Source organism: Gossypium hirsutum, chromosome D05, assembly GCF_007990345.1.
Source record: "Gossypium hirsutum isolate 1008001.06 chromosome D05, Gossypium_hirsutum_v2.1, whole genome shotgun sequence".
NCBI lineage: Eukaryota > Viridiplantae > Streptophyta > Magnoliopsida > Malvales > Malvaceae > Gossypium > Gossypium hirsutum.
The window spans coordinates 15,853,222-15,872,249 of NC_053441.1; the positions used below are offsets into that span (position 1 = coordinate 15,853,222).

A 19,028-nucleotide genomic window follows, 5' to 3' on the forward strand; every position below is an offset into this window, starting at 1 on the left:
CTTTGAGAGAACAAATTTCTGTAGCAGCAAATATGCATCTTTCTTTTTGGTAGGTGCAAGAGATTGTGAAGTGAAACTGAAAATGAAAATTACTGTCATGCCAAAATAATGGTTTCAAATTGTAGGAAAAAAAACAAATGTTATGTAAATTGAAAATCAATAATTCGTTTTAACTCATTTGGTTTCTTTGAATCTTTTTATTAAGTCAACTAAGAAATGAGATTGTAGCTTCTTTGTTTTCAAGCATCTAGCCATAAAATTATGAACAATCTTTTTCTCATGAATATGCAGTAAGAAGTTAGAGAACTTGTTGCTCAGTTTGGTGCTTGAAAGTATGAGTCAAGAAATTAACAACTCTTATCCCCAACTTTAAATTACTCGAGAGTAAAAAATCCCATTAAATAAATCTGCAGGAGAGTTATACTTTCATGATTAGGTATCATGAATAGGTAAAAGATGTTGCCTATATCATGTTAGTTCTAAAAAAATCAAAAGTGATGCTGAAGTTTAATCTTGTTTAAGTTATTAGCTGATTAAGGATGGTAATATACCAGTTTATGGTAGAAAAAAGGTTAATAGCCACGTGCTTTGGATGGGAAACTTGTTAATGTAAAAGAATAAGAACATAGACCTGTTAAACATTTATAGGTGGGGCAGGATACAGAGCACAATAAAGGTGCAGAAGACTTTTGTTCTTCTGGGAAGAAAAGTAGAAGAATATTGCTAGTAGCATCCCTCAAGAGCCATGTTACAACTTCATAGGATTAAGCAGGCTTGTGGGTTTTGTTCGATAAAACAATCACCATGGCTCGAATAACAATACTTGTAGTTGCCGCCGCCCCACCTATCATAAACTGGCCTACAATAAGTCCAATAGCATGGAGGTGGAGGTGGTCCACCAAAGTAGCAAGGGTCCCCACATTGGCCATGATAACATGCATTGCAACAAAATCCAGCCCACGTACCAGCCATCAGCAGTGAAGAAACCGGTGTTTCTGGTGGTTTCCGCAGTAAATTAGCTGGCCCTTCTGGTGGTTTCGGCAGTGAAGAAGCCCGTCTGGCTGGTGGTTTTGGCGGTGGTTTGATCTCAATGCTCTCGATGGAAAAGCCACCCTTGCAACGTAATTTGTCCCTCACCTTCTCAGGATTGCAGCAAACCACAATGATGGTCACCGTGTTGGCCTTCTCGTCGAATGTCTGGTCTCGTATTTCTATCGTTCACAAAAGCCATAATAAAATATCAACTCAGACTTATCGCCTTGTGCTCTCAACGATCACCCAAGACCTAATTAACTATACTACTGTGTTTCAATTCAATAATAATAATGCGTCACAATACAAATGACAAATAGGAATAAATATGTACATATAATTGCATATAAAGCATAAAAGTCAAGATACTCACCAGGGAACTCACAAAGTACTTTCCTCACTTTCAAGTAGCAGCGACGACACCGAAGGTCGACCGTCAGCACCATTATCGTCATCTACGTCCGTAGTATATATTGCGTTAAATAACTACGTATTAATGATGGAAGACCTTACATGAGCGAATTTGAAAAAAATGCTGATTTTAAAAAACACCTCCCAGATTTTACTTTTCTCCAACTTATTCTTTCAATACATCAACATTTTCTTTCAGATATTTAAACGATGAGAAATGATTGTATCAAATTGTAATTCTATCTCATTATTATCCTTTTCTAACCGGAAAATAACAAATTAGATTTTTTTCTTGATTTTCAACTTTTTTCTCCTGAAAAAATTTAAATCTAATTAAAAATGCTAAAAATCAATACAAAAAATCTGTCGATGACCCGAAATTACAGTTCATACAATCTCTTCCCTTAAATGTTAGCGGTCTTATCTTTGACTTTACGATTCGACTCCTCTCTTACTCATATTATTTTTTATTTTATATTATTTCAAGCTTTACTTTTATTTTTAATTACTGTTTTTAACATGTTAGCATTCCTAGTTAAATGATTAAATAAAAATAATTTTATTTTTTAGTCTTCTTTTCTAAGCACATTTGTATTTTTTATTTCATATTGTTTCAAATTTTTTTTAGTTAATGTTTTTAATTAATAAATTTTTTATTTTTAATTCATCTTTTTAATTAATAAATTTTTATTAATTAAAAATATGAATTAAAAATAAAAAATTTAAAATAATATATTTATTAATTAAAAATATTGAAAATAAATATTAACAAATGTGGGTAAGAAAAGCGAGACTTAAACATAAAACTATTAACATTAATTATCTAACCAAAAAAATTTATATTAAAAAATCAGAAAGCGTGTTTTATATAAAAAAAATACACAAAACCCTAAATATTTTTTTAAAATAAACTCTCTTTTTTCTTTTTTTTTTTTTAAATTCCGCCTAGTTCTATATCACAAATTAAGCATTTTTTGCTGATTAATTTGACAAGAGAAAAGGGAAATAAGGTATTCGGGTTCTGGCACGGAAGAATGGGCAGATGACTGGATGACTTATATATTGAAGGGCAAAGGAAAAAGAAAAGGAGCCACAAAATCGAAAATAGGAATAAATTTTTACGAATGAATAGAAGCCCTAAAAAGAAAAAGAAATGGGTGTTAGCTGGTAATTAACACTGAAAGAATGAAAGTATAGAGGAAAATGAAACCTTGTGCTTGTCCGCCATCTCTAGCTGTTATGGTGGAGCTGAAAATCCCAGATCTGAACTGAGAAGATAAGCAGCAAAGCAAGAGTGGTGAAATGAAGATTGAATTAATTTTGAAGTGAGAACAGTTTGATATACCAAACCAAATCCGCGGTAGAAGTAAGAAACCAAGAGCCATATAAAATTAAGGCGGGCAGCTAGTAGTTGGTAAGGTTTTAAAAATTGCGCGTTAGTACGATATTTACTCTCCCATTTCAGGGGCATATTTAAAGTCCAAAATAATAAAAAATTTCATGTTAAATTTATGTGTTTAATTTCTAAATTTATTTCACTATTTTTTTTACTTAATCGGATCGATCCTAATAGTATTTGTAGCCGCCGCCACCCACCTATCATAAACTGGCCTACCATAAGTCCAAAAGCATGGAGGTGGAGGTGGTACACCAAAGTAGCAAGGGCCCCCACGTTGTCCATGATAGCATTCAGTGCAACAATATCCTGCAAGCAGACCGGCCGTCGGCGGTGGAGATTCCTGTTTTCCTGTTGGTTCCCGCGGTGGCGAAGCCCGTTTGGCTGGTGGTAATTTGATCTCAATGCTCTTGATGGAACCTCCACCCTTGCACCATAACTTGTCCCTCAACTTCTCTGGATTGCAGCAAACCACGCCGTGATGGTCACCGTGTTGGCCTTCTCGTGGTATATCTGGTCTCGTATTTCTGTTGTTTATAAAATCTGTAATCAAATATAAACTCACACTATTTCTCACATTGAGCTCAATGAGTCAATGATAACCCAAGACCTCACAGACTACCTACTAGTGTGTTGCAATTTAATAGCAATTAACATAAAAGGACAAAGACGCGTAATTACGCATGTATATAGATATATACAGATAAAGCATAAAAGTCAAGATATGGTTCGAAACTCACGAGGGAATTCGGAAACTACTTTCTTCACTTTCATGTAGCATCGACAACACTGAAGGTCGACCTTCAGCACCATTATGGTCACCTACATCCGTAGTATATTGCGTTAAATAATTACGCATGAATGCTGGAAAGCATAGTAATAAATAATTCCATATCCCAAATTGAATGTTTGTGACAAGAGAAAGGGAAACAACGTATTCAGGCTGTGGCAGGGAATAAAGGGAAACCTTGTCCTTCTGCGCCATCTCTATCTGTTATATGTTTGGAGCTGAAAATCCCAGATCTGAACTGAAAAGAAAAATAGGAAAGCAAGAGTGATCAAAATGAAGAAACAAATTTGAAGTGAAAACTGTTTAACATATACCAAAAGCAAGTAGCCAAGAGCCTTTAAAGTGCAGGCAGGCAGGGAAGCTGCCTATCACATGTGGTTGTGGGTATGATTTTAAAACTTTCCATGTTCTGCCACATCCCACCACACCATTCTTTGAAATAAAAAATTATATCTTAATTTTGTGGTATTCGCCCAACCGTACACGTGTGTCCCAATGCCAGGTGGCTCTAATCAAGCGGCGTCGCTGACGTCCTCCATTTCTTCGTCAGCCATGCAACACCCTCGATCATGTTAACGTTGACGAGTCCAACCATTTAAAAGTAACATATATATTGTATTTTAGTTTAGCAGTAAAACATAGTCATCACTTAAACGCACCGTAGGGCGTTAAAATTTCAAGCCTTTTCTTTTCTTTTTTTACTGAAACGCAATGTTTTGTTTAGGTGTTGGCTATCAGCTTTAGTGGTGTAAACTCACTTGGAGTGGCAGATTTTAAGAATTAGTTTTAGAGGGATTTAATAAAATTTTTAAAAAATTTAAGAGTTTAATAAGGTCTTTTTAAAAATTGAGGGTCTAATTAAAATTTTTGTGAGATGAATGAGAATTTTTAAAAATTTAAGATAATATAATCAATCTTTTCTAAAAACTTCAAAGAAAAAAATGAAATTTTCTAAAAATATTGAAGAAGCCTAATTAAAATTTCATAAAAATTTGAAGAGAAAAATCAAGATTTCTTAAAATTTGGAGGGACCAACGCCCCTAAGCCCCCTTGCCCCCAAAAAGTCCGCCTCTGCTCATAGGGTGCCAAAATTGAAACTGGAGCAAAAGAGTCCAATAGATTCACCGGCATTACAATAAACGGGGTTAATTCTTCTTTAATAATTTTATATTTAATATTTTTAATTATAATTTAAGAAAACTATATCCGTAATTGTGATTTTATTATTTAATTTAAATATAATTCTTGATAATTTAATATATTGATAATATACAACTATATTTAATTTCAATATTTAATCTTATCACCACTATTATTTTAAATTTAATCGTCCGGGAGCCTTAATCTTTGTATAGTACATACGGAATTGATCCTCTTAAATAATCGTAAAACTAAACACATTTTGACAAGGAGTTTATAATGAATTCATTATCAATTTGCATGGCAGTGGAAAATGGGAGTGAAATACATTTCCTCACGAAATATCCCTGCTAATCATTTTCTTCTCAGGCCTCATAGGTTGTTGCTGGTCAGGTTTCTTAGTTAATTTTTGTTTTTGGTTGTTGCTGGTCAAGTTATACAGCATATCTTGATGGATGCAGGATTGACATCGCAATTTCCATGTATCAGACTTGTCCCAATAATTAATTACTCTTCTTACATCTGCCGTAACTGAACGTCTATTTTCTTAACCTTCGTATTTGTTGCAGCCTATAACAGTACATCTCATAAGTCCTCTCATTCCAAAATATTTCCCCAAACCCAAAGATGAATGTGAAAATTTTTGGATTTTTGGTTAAGGCTCACTATATTTTCAGAGTTGTAAGATTGATTCGCAAGTTGTGCTTATATGATACTTTACAAGCTCTCCAACTTAATATATATATATTAGTCATTTATTTAATATTTTGTTTTTTTATCTTTAAATTTATATTTTTTTGTCAAATCACATCAAATTTGATGAAGAAGTTAATGTTGGTTAACTTTGCTAATGTGACTTACATGCGGATTACCATGTATATGACAAGTTAGCGTTAATTAATTTTTTTAAAATTTAAAAAACAAAAAAATTTGTTTTTTAAATTTTTAAAAAATTAATCAACTGTTCACGTGTCATTCATGTCGCAATTCACGTGTATGCATCGTCAACAAAGTTAAAAAGCCATTAACTTTTTAATTTGTTTTGTAGTGATCATTTAACAAAACACACAAATTTAAAGACTAAAAAAATTAAATAAAAAACTAAAATAATTTTTTTTTATAAAGTTTGAGAAGTAGGGGTGAGCAAAATCAGATTCGATTCGAAAAAATCGATAATTTTTTTTAAATTTTGAATTAAATTGTTCGAGTTATTTGAGTTAACCAAGTTATTTGGATCAACTCGAATAAAAAATTAAGTTTTCCGGTTTAACTCGAATATGAATTACACAATTCGAGTTATCCAAAAATCCAAATAAGAAAAGGGAAAACTACGCCCTTTTGATAAATGTTTACCTTTTCTAAAGTTAAAAGTCGAAACCATTAAGTTAAAAGGCAAAACTACGTTGTTTTGATAAATGTTTACTCGTTAAATTAAAAGGTAAAACCATTATATTGTGTATGTAGTTAAATATTTTTATATTTTTTTTACTAGTTAAGTAATCGGTTCATAGAAACACAACAATATTCATTAACTCGACTAAACTTAACTCGAAATTTTTTGACTCGATTCGATCTGATTCGAAAAAAATTCAAATTGAATTCGGTTGCTAAAACAGAATTCATCAACTTGACTAACTCAAAATTTTTTGACTCGATTCGACTCGACTCGATCGAGTACTCGCCCCTATTGAGAAGTAAATAAGATATTATACCTAATTTAAATACCTGTATATGTTAGTGTTAGAGTTTGAAATTTTATTTTATAAAAAGGAAGTTCACCGCTTAATAATTGGAAGTTTTTTTTAGTTAAATCTTGCCATTAGTCCTTATACTTTGTAAAATTTATGAATTTAATTTTTATATATTTATTTGATTAAATTTAATTGTTATATTTTTTGAATTTATCAGTTTTAGTCTTTATATTTTTAAAATTTGAAAATTTAAACTTGAGTCAAATAGTAGCTATTAAATATGTTTTGTTGAATATAAGTACTAGATATATACTATGTATACAGTTGTAGTTTTAGTCTATTTTCTTCAATTAGATCTTTTTAAGTTCCTATACTTTCTTAAATTTAAAATATAAGTCTTTGACATAAATATCCGTTGTTAATCAGTTAACTGGAATTTTTAGATATTAATATTTAGAAATAATAAGCTAACATGACATTATACATACGATAATATGTTTGACACGTTAAATTTTAGATATAATAGAATTTTACTTAATGAACTTAACAATTGTTGTTTGGTGAAGACTGAAATTTAAAAATGTATAAAAATTTAAAAACTATCAAATAAAAATACATAAATTAAATATATAATTTTTATGAAGTACATGGACTAATAGCAAAATTTAACCAATATTATTTTAACAAGGGTGAAGAAGTCAATTTGCCTTTTAAAATGAACTTTTCGTTAACTCAACAAAATATTGTAAAAATAAAAACAATAATGTTGTAAGAGATTCAGTATGAATCGATTATAAATTATTTTAAAATAAACTCGGTAATTTTATAAACAATAATTTATTGAAATCATTGCAAATACGAACCTTATTTTTCCGTTTTATTTTTATGAAAGAAAATTAGAGGACGATAGATAACGCTAGCTCTTATCAACATAAATGCCACTCAATGAGTGGTTTTACATTTTTTCGTTTTCTATTTAATTAAGGATTGACCACTACTGCTACATTCACAGCCGTTGGATTTCCGAACCAAACGCACAATTATTTGTATTTTCCTTTTTAAGAAAAAGTCGTATCGTGGGTGCGCGGTCCTGCTTGTGTTGTCTGAAGTCCATGAAAAGAAAAGCTTATCAACATGCTCTTGGACTGTTATAAGCATATGAATGATGCTTTTTCATTCCTTACATCTCTCTCTATATATCAATCAAGGAATCAAACTAAAATAATAGTTTTGGTTACATCATGTGATGGATTGATCCTAAGTCAATTGACTCAATTCATGACAAATAAATATCTGTGATAGTGGTAAAGATAAAAAAAAGAAAACGTTGATTAAAGATTTTATTAGATGAATTGTATTTTTAATAGAAAAATTTAAGTTCAAACCTTAAAGATGATATTATTAAAAGAAAATTACGAATCCTAAATATGGACATATTATAATCACTATAATTATAATTAGTATTTTTTTCAAATAATTATAATCAATCACTTTAGTAAATTAAACTAATCAATCATAATATATTCAAATAAACTTATGAGACTTAAAAATCTTAAAATCAAAATTGTTGTCAATTTTTTTGTTTTTGGTTTTCGAAGTAGAATTAAAAAAAAAAATCAGATGCATATATGACAATGATATGATAATTGATATGACCCACACGTATGCTTTTATTATCAAATAATATCATTACCAATCAAAGCCGAAGGTACGGAGTACAGGGTCCAGCAACTTCACTGCAAGCAATTAATGGAGTGATGATGAGTCAGCTAAATTAAATACGTCTACCGTGCATCAATTAAACAACTCCACCTCAGATCACATCTCTGCGTTACTTAAATCTCTTCTTTCTTTGCTGATAGATACAAAGTTCTCAAGTAGACTACTGCTCGATCATCGAAGAGATGGGTGAGGTAAGCATCCCTTTGGACCTCGTACCCACTAGGCCTAGCTTAGTATAGTATAGTATAAGTATATTATATTTACAATTTGTATATTTATTCCATTATAATCCGTTCAGGAGAAGAGAGAAGAGAGCAAAGGCAATCAAGATGAAACGAACAAGGAAGAAGAGCCTGCACAGATTGTACTCAAAGTTGACATGAACTGTGAAGCTTGTGCCAGAAAGGTTGCAAGAGCCCTCAAAGGATTTCAAGGTTCTCATTTCATTTTCCCTTCATTAAGTTACTACTTTCATCGTTAGCTTACACGAACCTCCTCCATCTTTCACGGAAACATTAATTAAGATTCTTTGATATATGTTAATGTTTGTAATACTAGTGTTTGATAACAGGAGTGGAGGACGTAGCCACAGATAGCAAGGCAAATAAAGTAGTGGTGAAGGGAAAGACTGTAGACCCCATCAAGGTTTGTGAAAGGCTACGAAAGAAGAGTGGAAGAAAAGTGGAATTAATTTCACCTTTGCCAAAACCACCATCGCAAGAGGAGAAGAAGGAAGAAAACAAAGAGCTCAAAGAAGAAAAAAAGGAAGAGGTAGTATGGGTTTCATTCATAGTTAACGGTATAAAAAATCAAGCATAATGGTAAATTTACAGTGGCAAAGCGACTAATAAACACTCGCAGCGTCCTGTCCCCTAGTGACTCATTCTCTTTTAGACTTTAGTTTTTGGAGCCATAGAAATTGAAATGCAATTAGCTAGAATCCATTTTGGACTTTGGGGTTTGAACTTCCTATACTGTGAAACCAGTGAGTGGTGTGCTGTTTGCAGACATTGAAAGTAACAAAACAGCCCAATACCCGAAGCACATATTCCAAGGACGGAGGCCACTGTTTAGTGCTTTAGTTTGTCTTTTGACCCCACTGCATCTGCACTTCTGCACGTTGCAGCCATGGGGGGTCAAGCCCTAACGTACGCTCATTGGTTGATAGTGATGTTAATTTTACTTGGAATTTACAAACCAACATTGTTAAGTTCAGAGTTGTATATTATGGGATTTTGGGGTTCATCCCTGTTCATTATGGTCTTTAATTATATGTAATTTCGGTAGTTCTGAGCATGCATGCAAAGTATGGTGATCACTTATCATCTTAATTTCATTTGTTTCTTGGATTGAACAATTAACGGGGCTTGACCCTTAGGGTTTTTTTTTTGTTGTCCTTAATTATTATCTTCTGGTCGTAACCGTAACTTTGCCAGCCTCCAGCGGCGATAACAGTAGTATTGAAGGTTTATATGCACTGTGAAGCGTGTGCTCAAGTTTTGCGGAAGCGAATCCGAAAGATCCCGGGTAATATATTTACTACTATTCTTTTCTGTTAATTTTTGCAACCCAATTCAGATATAAGAAATTAGAAACTGCATATGTTGCTTAATCATCAGTGATGAGATGATTCATAGATTATCCTACAGTGTTTTACTACCCGATTGACAGTTGCCTTAATTTTCTACTCATCTTGTTTGTAAATGCAAACAGGAGTAGAGACGGTGGATACTGATGTGAGAAATCATCAAGTAATAGTAAAAGGGGTTGTAGATCCCGCAAACCTGGTAGATTATGTATACAAAAGAACCAGAAAGCAAGTATCCATAGTAAAGGACGAAGAAAACAAGGAAGAAGAGAAGAAAGAAGCAGAGAAGAAACAAGATGCAGGAGAGAAGAAAGAAGAAGATCAAGGCAAAGGAGATGGAGATGATGATAAGAAGATGGACGATATCAAAAGAAGTGAATATTACTCATCCAAGTACTACTCCGAGTTTGCATATCCTCCTCAATTTTTCAGCGACGAGAACCCAAATGCTTGCTCTCTCATGTAGGATCCATCTACGTACGTGACCACCATTTTGTGATACCCATATGCAATTTTCCAACCTACTTGTTATCTATTACTGTTGATGACAATGTATGATCCGTACAATTTAAGTGATCTTGAATTAATTGGCTTTCCTGAATATGTAGTTTCTATTCTCTTAATTACTTCAGATACTCTATAGAGCAAACCAAAAAATATAGCAAACCAAAAAATGCCTGGAATTTATAACACAATATCATTGGAGGCTACAAGGAATAGTCACCATCCATCACTATCGCTTCTACTTTGTTGAGCACCACGGTCACATATTTGGGCCAGTTTGTCCCCTCTTCCCCTTTAGAATGTAGAATTGCAATGTTTTGGTGTTGAGAAAGAAGGTGTAATGTCCACGACCATGAGAGAGGTGCAGGAAAATTAAGAAGTGACCATTGTAATTTTACATTTACTTTTAATGTCCACGACCATGAGAGAGGTGCAGGAAAATTAAGAAGTGACCATTGCAATTTTACATTTACTTTTAACAAATAACTAACATATTCAATTAATTGAAAGGAATAATGGGAGCCAATGCCCCGAAATCGCCCATGCATGCCTTAAAGAGGCTGAGGAGAAAAAGTATGTTGTTAATTTTTTTCTTTTTTGAGAAAAAATGGAGCCCAAACAGAATTTTAGTAGGACAAATGGTGGGATGACTATGAAATGTTCAAGCAAAACTATGGATTAATTAGTCACATATCCATCATGAAACCAAAGCTATAATAGCGTCGTCGCGAAAGTTTTGAATCTAAGTTCATAACTTTAACCCTTCTGAAAAATTAGTGTTAAAAGTATCCATATGAACTATATACTTCAATTGATTTCCGTAAGATTAAATATAGTACAAGTTGATGTATGCAGGAAAAATGCAAACGATTTGATTTATGCTGGAAAAATGAGGCTAATTAAGACAATGAGGCTAGTTAAGACATGATCGATGGATGGAATGAAGATCACTTTAAAATTGTTAAGGACATTATTAACCCAGTGGCTAATAGACAGCATGAAGGGACAACACATGCAACGTACATAAGCCAATGAGAATGAAAGAAAGGAATCATATCAGTAAAAGGCGTCGCATTTTAAAGCAACAGAAGTATGCATGCATTGCATGTTTTATTTACGTATTAGATAAACCCAAACATTCTTCCCTCGAATTCATATAATTTATTAATAAACGACTGAAAACAACAAATAACTGTGTATTATTGGTGGTTAATATCTCAACCAAAGCATATTATCATCAGATACAACTGAATAAAAGGGAATAATACTACTAGAAAGCAATGAAATCGCCATGGGTCATCATTTGGAGGCATGAGAGAGGTAAATGAAAACGAAGACCAACACGAAAGCGAAGATGAGGAAAATGTAAGCGGGAGGAGGCTGCAACGGTGGCATTCCGAGCGGACCCAATAACAGCAGAGCAACCACCAACAGCATCATGGCTATCGAATTGATACCGCACCCGTAATCTCCCATCTTCACTCTCACTGTTATGACTTACCTCTCGCCAATGTAACCAGGGAAAATTAGCTTCCTCGAATATGCAAATGATAAGAGACGCCGATGATCTATATATAGAGTCGTGGTGCTGCACGGATTGATGCACCTTTCGCAAAGAGTTGCGACGATTGGTTCAGCAACATATCTACGCAGCAGCCGACGTGATTTTTGGCCCCCCGCCCCTCCCCCTCTCACAACCGCAAGCCACTGATGGTCGCCTTTTCTGAAAGGGCCGCGTGTCTTTTGCTATTTCGGAGATAAAAAAATATTTTTTTGATAAAAACTTCAAATTTCATGGCTTTAAGCAGACCTATCCATAGATTTTTAGAAGCCTGGCCCAACAAGGGTCGCTTTTAAAAAAGATAATTCTTTTTCATTCGAATTTAAATTAAATGATAATTTGAATTTGAATTTAATTACAAAATGTGAATATATTAATATAAACCTACTTTTAGATATATTTTATAATAATTATATGAACAGTATAAAAGAGGCATCGAGTTTTGTTGGGTTGAATTCGAGTTTGGGTATAAAAGTTTAGTCAAAATATGCTATTAATTGTGTAAGTTTTGGATTTGGTCGTTACTTTAATTTGGTTAATTTTAGTGTTAAATTTTAGTCTTAAACTTTTTAATTTTAAAGTTTCAATCCTAACTCAAATCTATTTGGTTAAATTCTATTATATATTAGTCGTCCTATACTATATGTAAAGTTGTATGGTTAGTCTATGTTTTCCAATTTAATCTTTCTTAATTTCTATGTTACACATGAAAATACCAAGAGGGAAGTAAATTGATATTTTAAAAATTCTTTATAATTTTTTTTAAAATAATAAGAAAAGGGAAGAAAAACTTGAACACAACTGACTTCTAATTGTTTATTTCCATTACCTTAGTATACCTTAATCAAATATTTCTTAATTAACTAAACTTGAATTGCTATCTTGCAAGGAAAAGATATAACCTTTACAATCCCTATATTTTTGTCAAGCCTGAGAACGTTCTCCTAGTTTTTATAGCTTGACTAATACCCTATAGCTTTTACAATGGCTCAACTAGAAACTTCACTAATCCCTTTTAAGATTTTATACTTCAAATACCTTAAATATACCCTTTAATTACAAAGAGAAAGGTGCAAACAATGAAGATCTCTCAAAGGTGAGTGTTTACATGTTTTAACTCACTCAAAGAATAGAGATGAGAATACGAAAATATATTATAATAAATTTTTAAAAAATACGTATAAGAGAAATGAAATATTTTATTTTAACTTTTTGCTAGAATGTTGCTCTATTGTGTTTTGAAATGTCTTGACTTGTATTTATACCAAGAAATAAGAAGCATTAATCTTAGACTAAAAAAGAGGCCCTATAACTCATATATAAATACATCATATGTCTCCATACATCTCATAAAAGTAGCCATATATAGGTACATCTAAGACACGTATAGATACATCTCCTTCTAGTCTAGCTATTTGGCTACTTACTTGCAATGTATCAAAACTTATACCCAGGATCTATATTTAACCAACAAATTATTTTAAACACTTTAAAAACATTTGAGTAAGTTGAAAACATATTTCAAACATGTTTTTGATTACCTTGCAAGTTTTTGAAATGCTTTGAAAATGTTTGATAACTAAATAACTTAGTTAATAAAAAATATATTAAAAGTTTAGCACATCAAAGTTAACACTATATTTTTTTATTTTAAATTTTTGTTCATGACATAAGTGATAGTTGTTAATTTTTTTTTTTGTGATTAATATATACAAAAAGCTTATGGCAATATATTTGATACTTATAATTTTAGAAATAGCATAAATTATTTTAATAAATTTAATTTTAATGAGAACTAAAATTTTAATTTTTGAAAAATATAATAACTAAAAAATCGTATTTAAAAAGTAGAATTACTAAAATTCTCACGGTATAGGAAACAATTGCAAAATTTAGTGTTTGTCACTTTAACCTGATGGTCAAAGTGTTTGTCACTTTAAGTGTGACCTAGGTTCAAATCACGCTAAACGTGTTGCTGTTAGGGTTTTACCTTCCTCTTATAATTCACCAAAAAAATGTTTTGAGACCACAACCGATGAACAAGTCTTTGCATAAATTATAGGGCTTTGAATGCATATTTGTTTTATATTTAAATAATTTTTTAATTTAATAATTCTAAATGTTAGGTTTGTTCCAAATAAACCCAGATTTTTAAAATTTGATCTAAACAAACCTTTAAAATATATCAAATTTTCACTTAAAATAAAAAGCTTATTTAAGTGAAAATTAAAAGGATAAAAACTTAATTAGTGTAAAATGAGTATTGATATTTATCTAAATAAAATTTAAAGTTTATGATAATAATATTATGGTGGGGGTGGTAGATACAATATGCATATAATTAATCAATTCTATAATCTTAGTTTTTCTTTTAGTTGGTAAACTTATTTTTGTTATTTCAAACATGTACTTTTGAGAGGGTTTTAATGAAAAGGAAAAACAGAGGCCTCTAATTAGTATTGAGAGCATCTTTAAATTCAAATCAATATATTTATAATCTATAATCTATAATATATATATATATGTAAAAGCATAAATTTAGAAAAAAATATTTGAACTAATGAAAATATTTTTTATTTTTATTGTATTACTAAATTCAGATTTAAAAGTTATTATTTGAATAAGTATAAATTTAATTAAGTATTTGAATTGATAAATTAATAAATTTTAATTATATTCAATAATTTAAATAAAAAGTATTATTTTACACTAAATATTTTAAATAAAAAATAATATTTAAATTTTTAATTAAATATTAAAGACGTAAAATTACATATGTGACATTAGAAATTAGTTATATTAAAAAAAGAAACGTCAAATTAATATCGGGACATCTTCAAAATCAAATGAATATATTAAGTTAAAATAAGTTTTTAATTTTTGAATATATTTGAAATTTATTCTATTCTTTTAATTTTGAAAGAATTTAAAATTTTTATTTTTTTCATTTAAAATGCAAATTTATTATCCATATCTTTAAAATTCTTTTATTAAATTGAAGTACATTAAAACATCATTTTTTGTTATATAGATATTAAGTTAGTATTTTTTTAATTTTAAAATATTGAAATCAACGAATTTAATAAAATAATTTTAAATATAATAAATTTTAAATTTTAAAATATAAAATATCTAAAAATAAAAGTAAAATAATTAAATTCAAATATACAAAACAGCATACTTTAACCAATGTATCATGAATTGTTGAAAAAAAACCCCAATATATTATGAATTAAGAAAGTATAATTAAGCAAGGCGATGCAGCTACATGCTCGGTCTTGCGACAGCCAGCGGTCAGTCAACTGGGACTTATTTTCGGGTATGGGTTCGGGTTTTGGAGGCTGCAAAATTACATTACATCGTTGGCATCGCCATGCCACGTGGTTTTTACCTTTTCAGCACTATAAATGTTGACACTTGCCAAGTGCTCTCCCTCGTATCTTCTTAATTACGAATTAACAAGATCGCAACATTTTACTCTTAAAAGTTGCCTGCGTGTGTGCGAGCGAGAGGGGGATCCAGCTACAGGAGAGCTAGAAAGGAGAGACAGATGGAACGTGGAGGCTTCCATGGCTACCGTAAACTCCCCGACAATACCTCTGGTAAAGTGTATATAAACACACCCACAAACACATATTTTAACTTGAAAAAAGAAATGGTGAAAATTATTGCTTGGATTGGATCTATGTTAATTTGTTCATTTTAACAACATGCAGCTGCAGGTGCAATATTGTATCTTTATAATGTATACGTTTCTTTTTCAAGAGATGATTCTATCATCTACTCCTTTCATTAGTGTTTCCTCTTACCTGGTGGTTCATGAGGGACCTTAAGTTGCCTAGTGTTTGGATTATTTCTTGCATGCAATTGATACTAATTTGGTTTCTGTCTTTGTCCTTGATTTACCACCATGGATATTAGCATGCAGATTTTTGTGTTCGTTGTTTCTTACTGGCTTATTTTGAAGCTGTGTTGCGATGTACTGATATCCCGACCTGAAAATGTCGATTTTTGTATCTTTCTTCGAGTGGTTGTTTTCCAGTTTCGAAACGTACGCTTTGTTGAAATTTTTAATGCCCATTGTGACACACTGCTCTCTTTTCCCCTTTTTCCTCTCGTAAGTTACTTGAATGGGCGTACAAGAAACTTGTTGCTCCATTAAGTGGTTTTGTGGGTGCTTGTGAGGACTCAAAGTGGAGACACAAGCAAAATGGCTGACTTGTCGGTAAGCGTGTGTACAATTGGGAAGGCATCCAATACTTGAGCCCCTCGAAAACAAGTGGCACCCATGCATTCATTATCTGCCAAAATGAATAAAAGAAAAGCAACGCTTGTGGGGTTCAAAATTTCAAACTTTTCAGCTTAAGCAGTTATAAGTTCTTCTAACGGGCCTTTTCCTTGCATGCTTAACTGCGTGTATATAAAACCCGAATATACGTAGAGCCTTCAATGCGGAGACAAATGGTCCGTCGGTGAGATGGCCCGTGGGTATAGGCTTATATATAATATAGTTCAACCAAAAATTTGAACTCATTGGGTCACACATTACATGCTTGCCAAGAACTGACTGACCAAACATTAGCGTTTTCTTGCTAATAAATGGTTAATTTTCATGTCTTTGAGATAAGTTGGGAATGTTTGTTTGAGTCCAGGACTGAAGGTGACGGAGATGAACATGAGAATGGGTGAAGCCAACCATACGAACAGCCACTCAAACTCTGATGACAATGAGTGCACCGTGAGAGAACAAGACCGTTTCATGCCCATTGCTAATGTAATAAGGATCATGCGCAAGATCCTTCCCCCACACGCCAAAATCTCTGATGACGCCAAGGAAACGATCCAAGAATGTGTGTCCGAGTACATCAGCTTCATCACCGGCGAAGCCAACGAGCATTGCCAACGTGAGCAACGCAAGACTATCACTGCTGAGGATGTGCTGTGGGCAATGAGTAAGCTAGGCTTTGATGATTACATCGAGCCTTTGACGGTATACCTCCACCGCTACCGAGAACTGGAGGGTGAGCGTGGATCAATCAGAGGTGAGCCGGTGGTGAAGAGAGTGGTTGATTATGGAACTTTGGGTGTTGCTGCTTTTGCACCTGCCTTTCACATGGGGCATCACCATCACCATGGCCATGGGTTCTTCGGGAGTGGAGCCATGGGAGGGTATCTCAAGGATGAGTCCAGTGCAGGCTCATCACAGGCTGCAGTGGCAAATGGGGAACCATATGCCCAGCAGCATAAATGAGGCCGCGGTCTCCAGCTATAGTAATAAGGATTAAGGAGTGCTTGTTGGGTTTTTTCAGGGGAAAAAAAGAAGTAAATGAATGCTTGCTGGTCTAACTATGTGACACTAATTAAGTTAGTGAACTCTTTTTATATGTTGATTTGACCTGCATTGACTTCTGCTTCATTTACATATTTAAGGTGTAATTTTATGCTTTGACTAAAACTTTATGATCACAATATATATGCTGTTAATCCTAAAAATTTATGATCAATATATAGTATACATATAACACAATTATTTGCTAAACTACCTTATACACATAATAAATAATAAGGTGCTCACGAGTACAAAAAAAGAAAAGAAAAGAAAAAGAGCATGTAAATAAATAAATATAGAATAGAGAAAACAGAAAGTCAAATATATAGTCCAAGTTCAATCCGGCCTAGTTTTGAAGAAGTAAAAACAGAAATTATGACATGAAAATGCACATGAAGGGAAAAAACTTTCATTTTGGCTCTACTAATTACTTCATTCCTAACTCTTGGTAGTTCATTCATACAATCACCAAATCATGTAATCCACATATAAAATTATATAGATAAGATTCCTCTTGCAGTTTTTGCCAACCATGTGTTTCTATCCTCATAAATCCGTTGATCCTTTGTAGGATAGATATGCCAATTGTTAAGTACTATCAACTTGCTACAATGTGGGTCAATCCTTACACCAACCAAACAATCAATAAAAAACAAGCTTGTATCAAGCATCATAAGGTATTATCTCTCTCTCATCTCTTTCACTAAGCTAAGATTCTTTGTTTTTTTTCATAACCAATAATCCTTTACTAGCTTCAGCATTAGAGAGTGATTGGAGTGTCAATTCCGATATTTTTTAGTTTATTTTTTAATCTTGCAAATCAAATCTAGCCCCTTAAATACCACAATAAGCTCGATCCATGCCGGTTCAAAGAAGACAAACATTTAGGCGTATATGTTAGAATCAAATTCAAGCCCACGTGTGTTAAGCAACTATTTATTCAGCTTACTAAATGTATAGTAAGCAAAGCAAGGATGATAGATGACGTTGTTCTACCCTAAATAATGTATCTAGTAGTAATAAAGTATAGTATAGAAATTGCTTCAGATTCCAATTCCATTGAGTTTGCGTATCCGACATGTCATCTATATGGATCAGCTGTTTCTTCATTGATATCTCTGACAAAATCCTAGGCAGAAGAGAGTATCTTGATCCCTGACTGCTAATAAACTGTGCTGGAGCGCACCTAAGAAAGGAATAAAATAAAATCCTACACCAACCTGGAAGATTTGAACCGGCAAACAACAGAAATTAATGACTAAACAAACAATTTACTGTTCCTAGAAGACTGCACATGCATGCTCAATTTGACTTACTTTCACAGCAAATCTGAAAACCATGTGTCATACAACCAAATTCATTAAAAGAAGCGTTAACACTTTTTTTTTTCTAAAAGGGGCAGAAATTAAACAGCATCAGAGTGCCTAAACGAAAAGGAAAACGTAAAATACGAAATGCAGAAGTTGAACCAAGGCGAAAGCTAGGCTAGGGTACAATGCGACAGCGGAAGAAGAGTGTCCCCGAGCACGATTGCCTTTTATAATATGGCCTCCTCCTCTGCCTCTGGCGCCGCCGCCTTTGCCACCTGCTTTTCCTAGCACCGGTGATACCATCAGAGCGAGAGCGATGCCAATGACCATGAGTATTAGAATCATGTTGGCAGACTTCTTAGCTGATGGGAGCTTGGTCATCTTCGTTATCGTAGTTGAGACCTCCAACGCAGCGGCTCTTAAAATAAAGGGGAATGTTGCTTAGTGTTGCGCGGAAGCGTGTGAAAGAGTAAAATTATTGTACTGAAAAATCACACTAAGTTCAATTCCTAGGAAAGAGAGGTGGATCACGAGGATCGCTTACATACCAGATC

At 32.7% G+C, this 19,028-nt stretch overlaps 4 protein-coding genes across 10 annotated transcripts; 2 read left to right on the plus strand and 2 right to left on the minus strand.

The window, feature by feature from the left end:
* Window positions 1–756: 756 nt before the first annotated feature.
* LOC121217093 (uncharacterized) lies at window positions 757–1,378 on the minus strand. The gene is made up of 2 exons (XM_041092661.1): window positions 1,367–1,378; window positions 757–1,197 (listed from the first exon to the last, which is right to left on the minus strand). The coding sequence occupies exons 1-2, from the start codon at window positions 1,376–1,378 to the stop codon at window positions 757–759; spliced, it is 453 nt and encodes a 150-aa protein (XP_040948595.1).
* On the minus strand, window positions 1,075–4,043 carry LOC121217768 (protein PYRICULARIA ORYZAE RESISTANCE 21). 7 transcript variants are annotated; one of them, XM_041093990.1, is made up of 6 exons: window positions 3,774–3,934; window positions 3,580–3,661; window positions 3,040–3,382; window positions 2,654–2,706; window positions 1,406–1,487; window positions 1,075–1,211 (listed from the first exon to the last, which is right to left on the minus strand). In XM_041093990.1, the coding sequence occupies exons 1-5, from the start codon at window positions 3,822–3,824 to the stop codon at window positions 1,414–1,416; spliced, it is 603 nt and encodes a 200-aa protein (XP_040949924.1). In that variant the 5' UTR covers window positions 3,825–3,934; the 3' UTR covers window positions 1,075–1,211; window positions 1,406–1,413. The 7 variants fall into 7 exon arrangements, with proteins under 7 accessions (XP_040949924.1, XP_040949921.1, XP_040949919.1 ...); XM_041093987.1 differs by lacking the exons at window positions 1,075–1,211; window positions 1,406–1,487 and adding exons at window positions 2,224–2,580; window positions 3,944–4,043 and having other exon boundaries at window positions 3,807–3,867; XM_041093985.1 differs by lacking the exons at window positions 1,075–1,211; window positions 1,406–1,487 and adding exons at window positions 2,224–2,580; window positions 3,944–4,043 and having other exon boundaries at window positions 3,774–3,867.
* Window positions 4,044–8,144: 4,101 nt separating this feature from the next.
* On the plus strand, window positions 8,145–10,371 carry LOC107907398 (heavy metal-associated isoprenylated plant protein 7). Its single transcript, XM_016834766.2, has 5 exons — window positions 8,145–8,373; window positions 8,481–8,616; window positions 8,754–8,953; window positions 9,619–9,709; window positions 9,896–10,371. Exons 1-5 carry the CDS (start codon window positions 8,365–8,367, stop codon window positions 10,234–10,236), a joined length of 777 nt encoding a protein of 258 aa, XP_016690255.1. The 5' UTR covers window positions 8,145–8,364; the 3' UTR covers window positions 10,237–10,371.
* A 4,900-nt stretch (window positions 10,372–15,271) lies between these two features.
* On the plus strand, window positions 15,272–17,257 carry LOC107905698 (nuclear transcription factor Y subunit B-6). The gene is made up of 2 exons (XM_016832403.2): window positions 15,272–15,437; window positions 16,488–17,257. Exons 1-2 carry the CDS (start codon window positions 15,386–15,388, stop codon window positions 17,084–17,086), a joined length of 651 nt encoding a protein of 216 aa, XP_016687892.2. The 5' UTR covers window positions 15,272–15,385; the 3' UTR covers window positions 17,087–17,257.
* The last annotated feature ends 1,771 nt before the right edge of the window (window positions 17,258–19,028 follow it).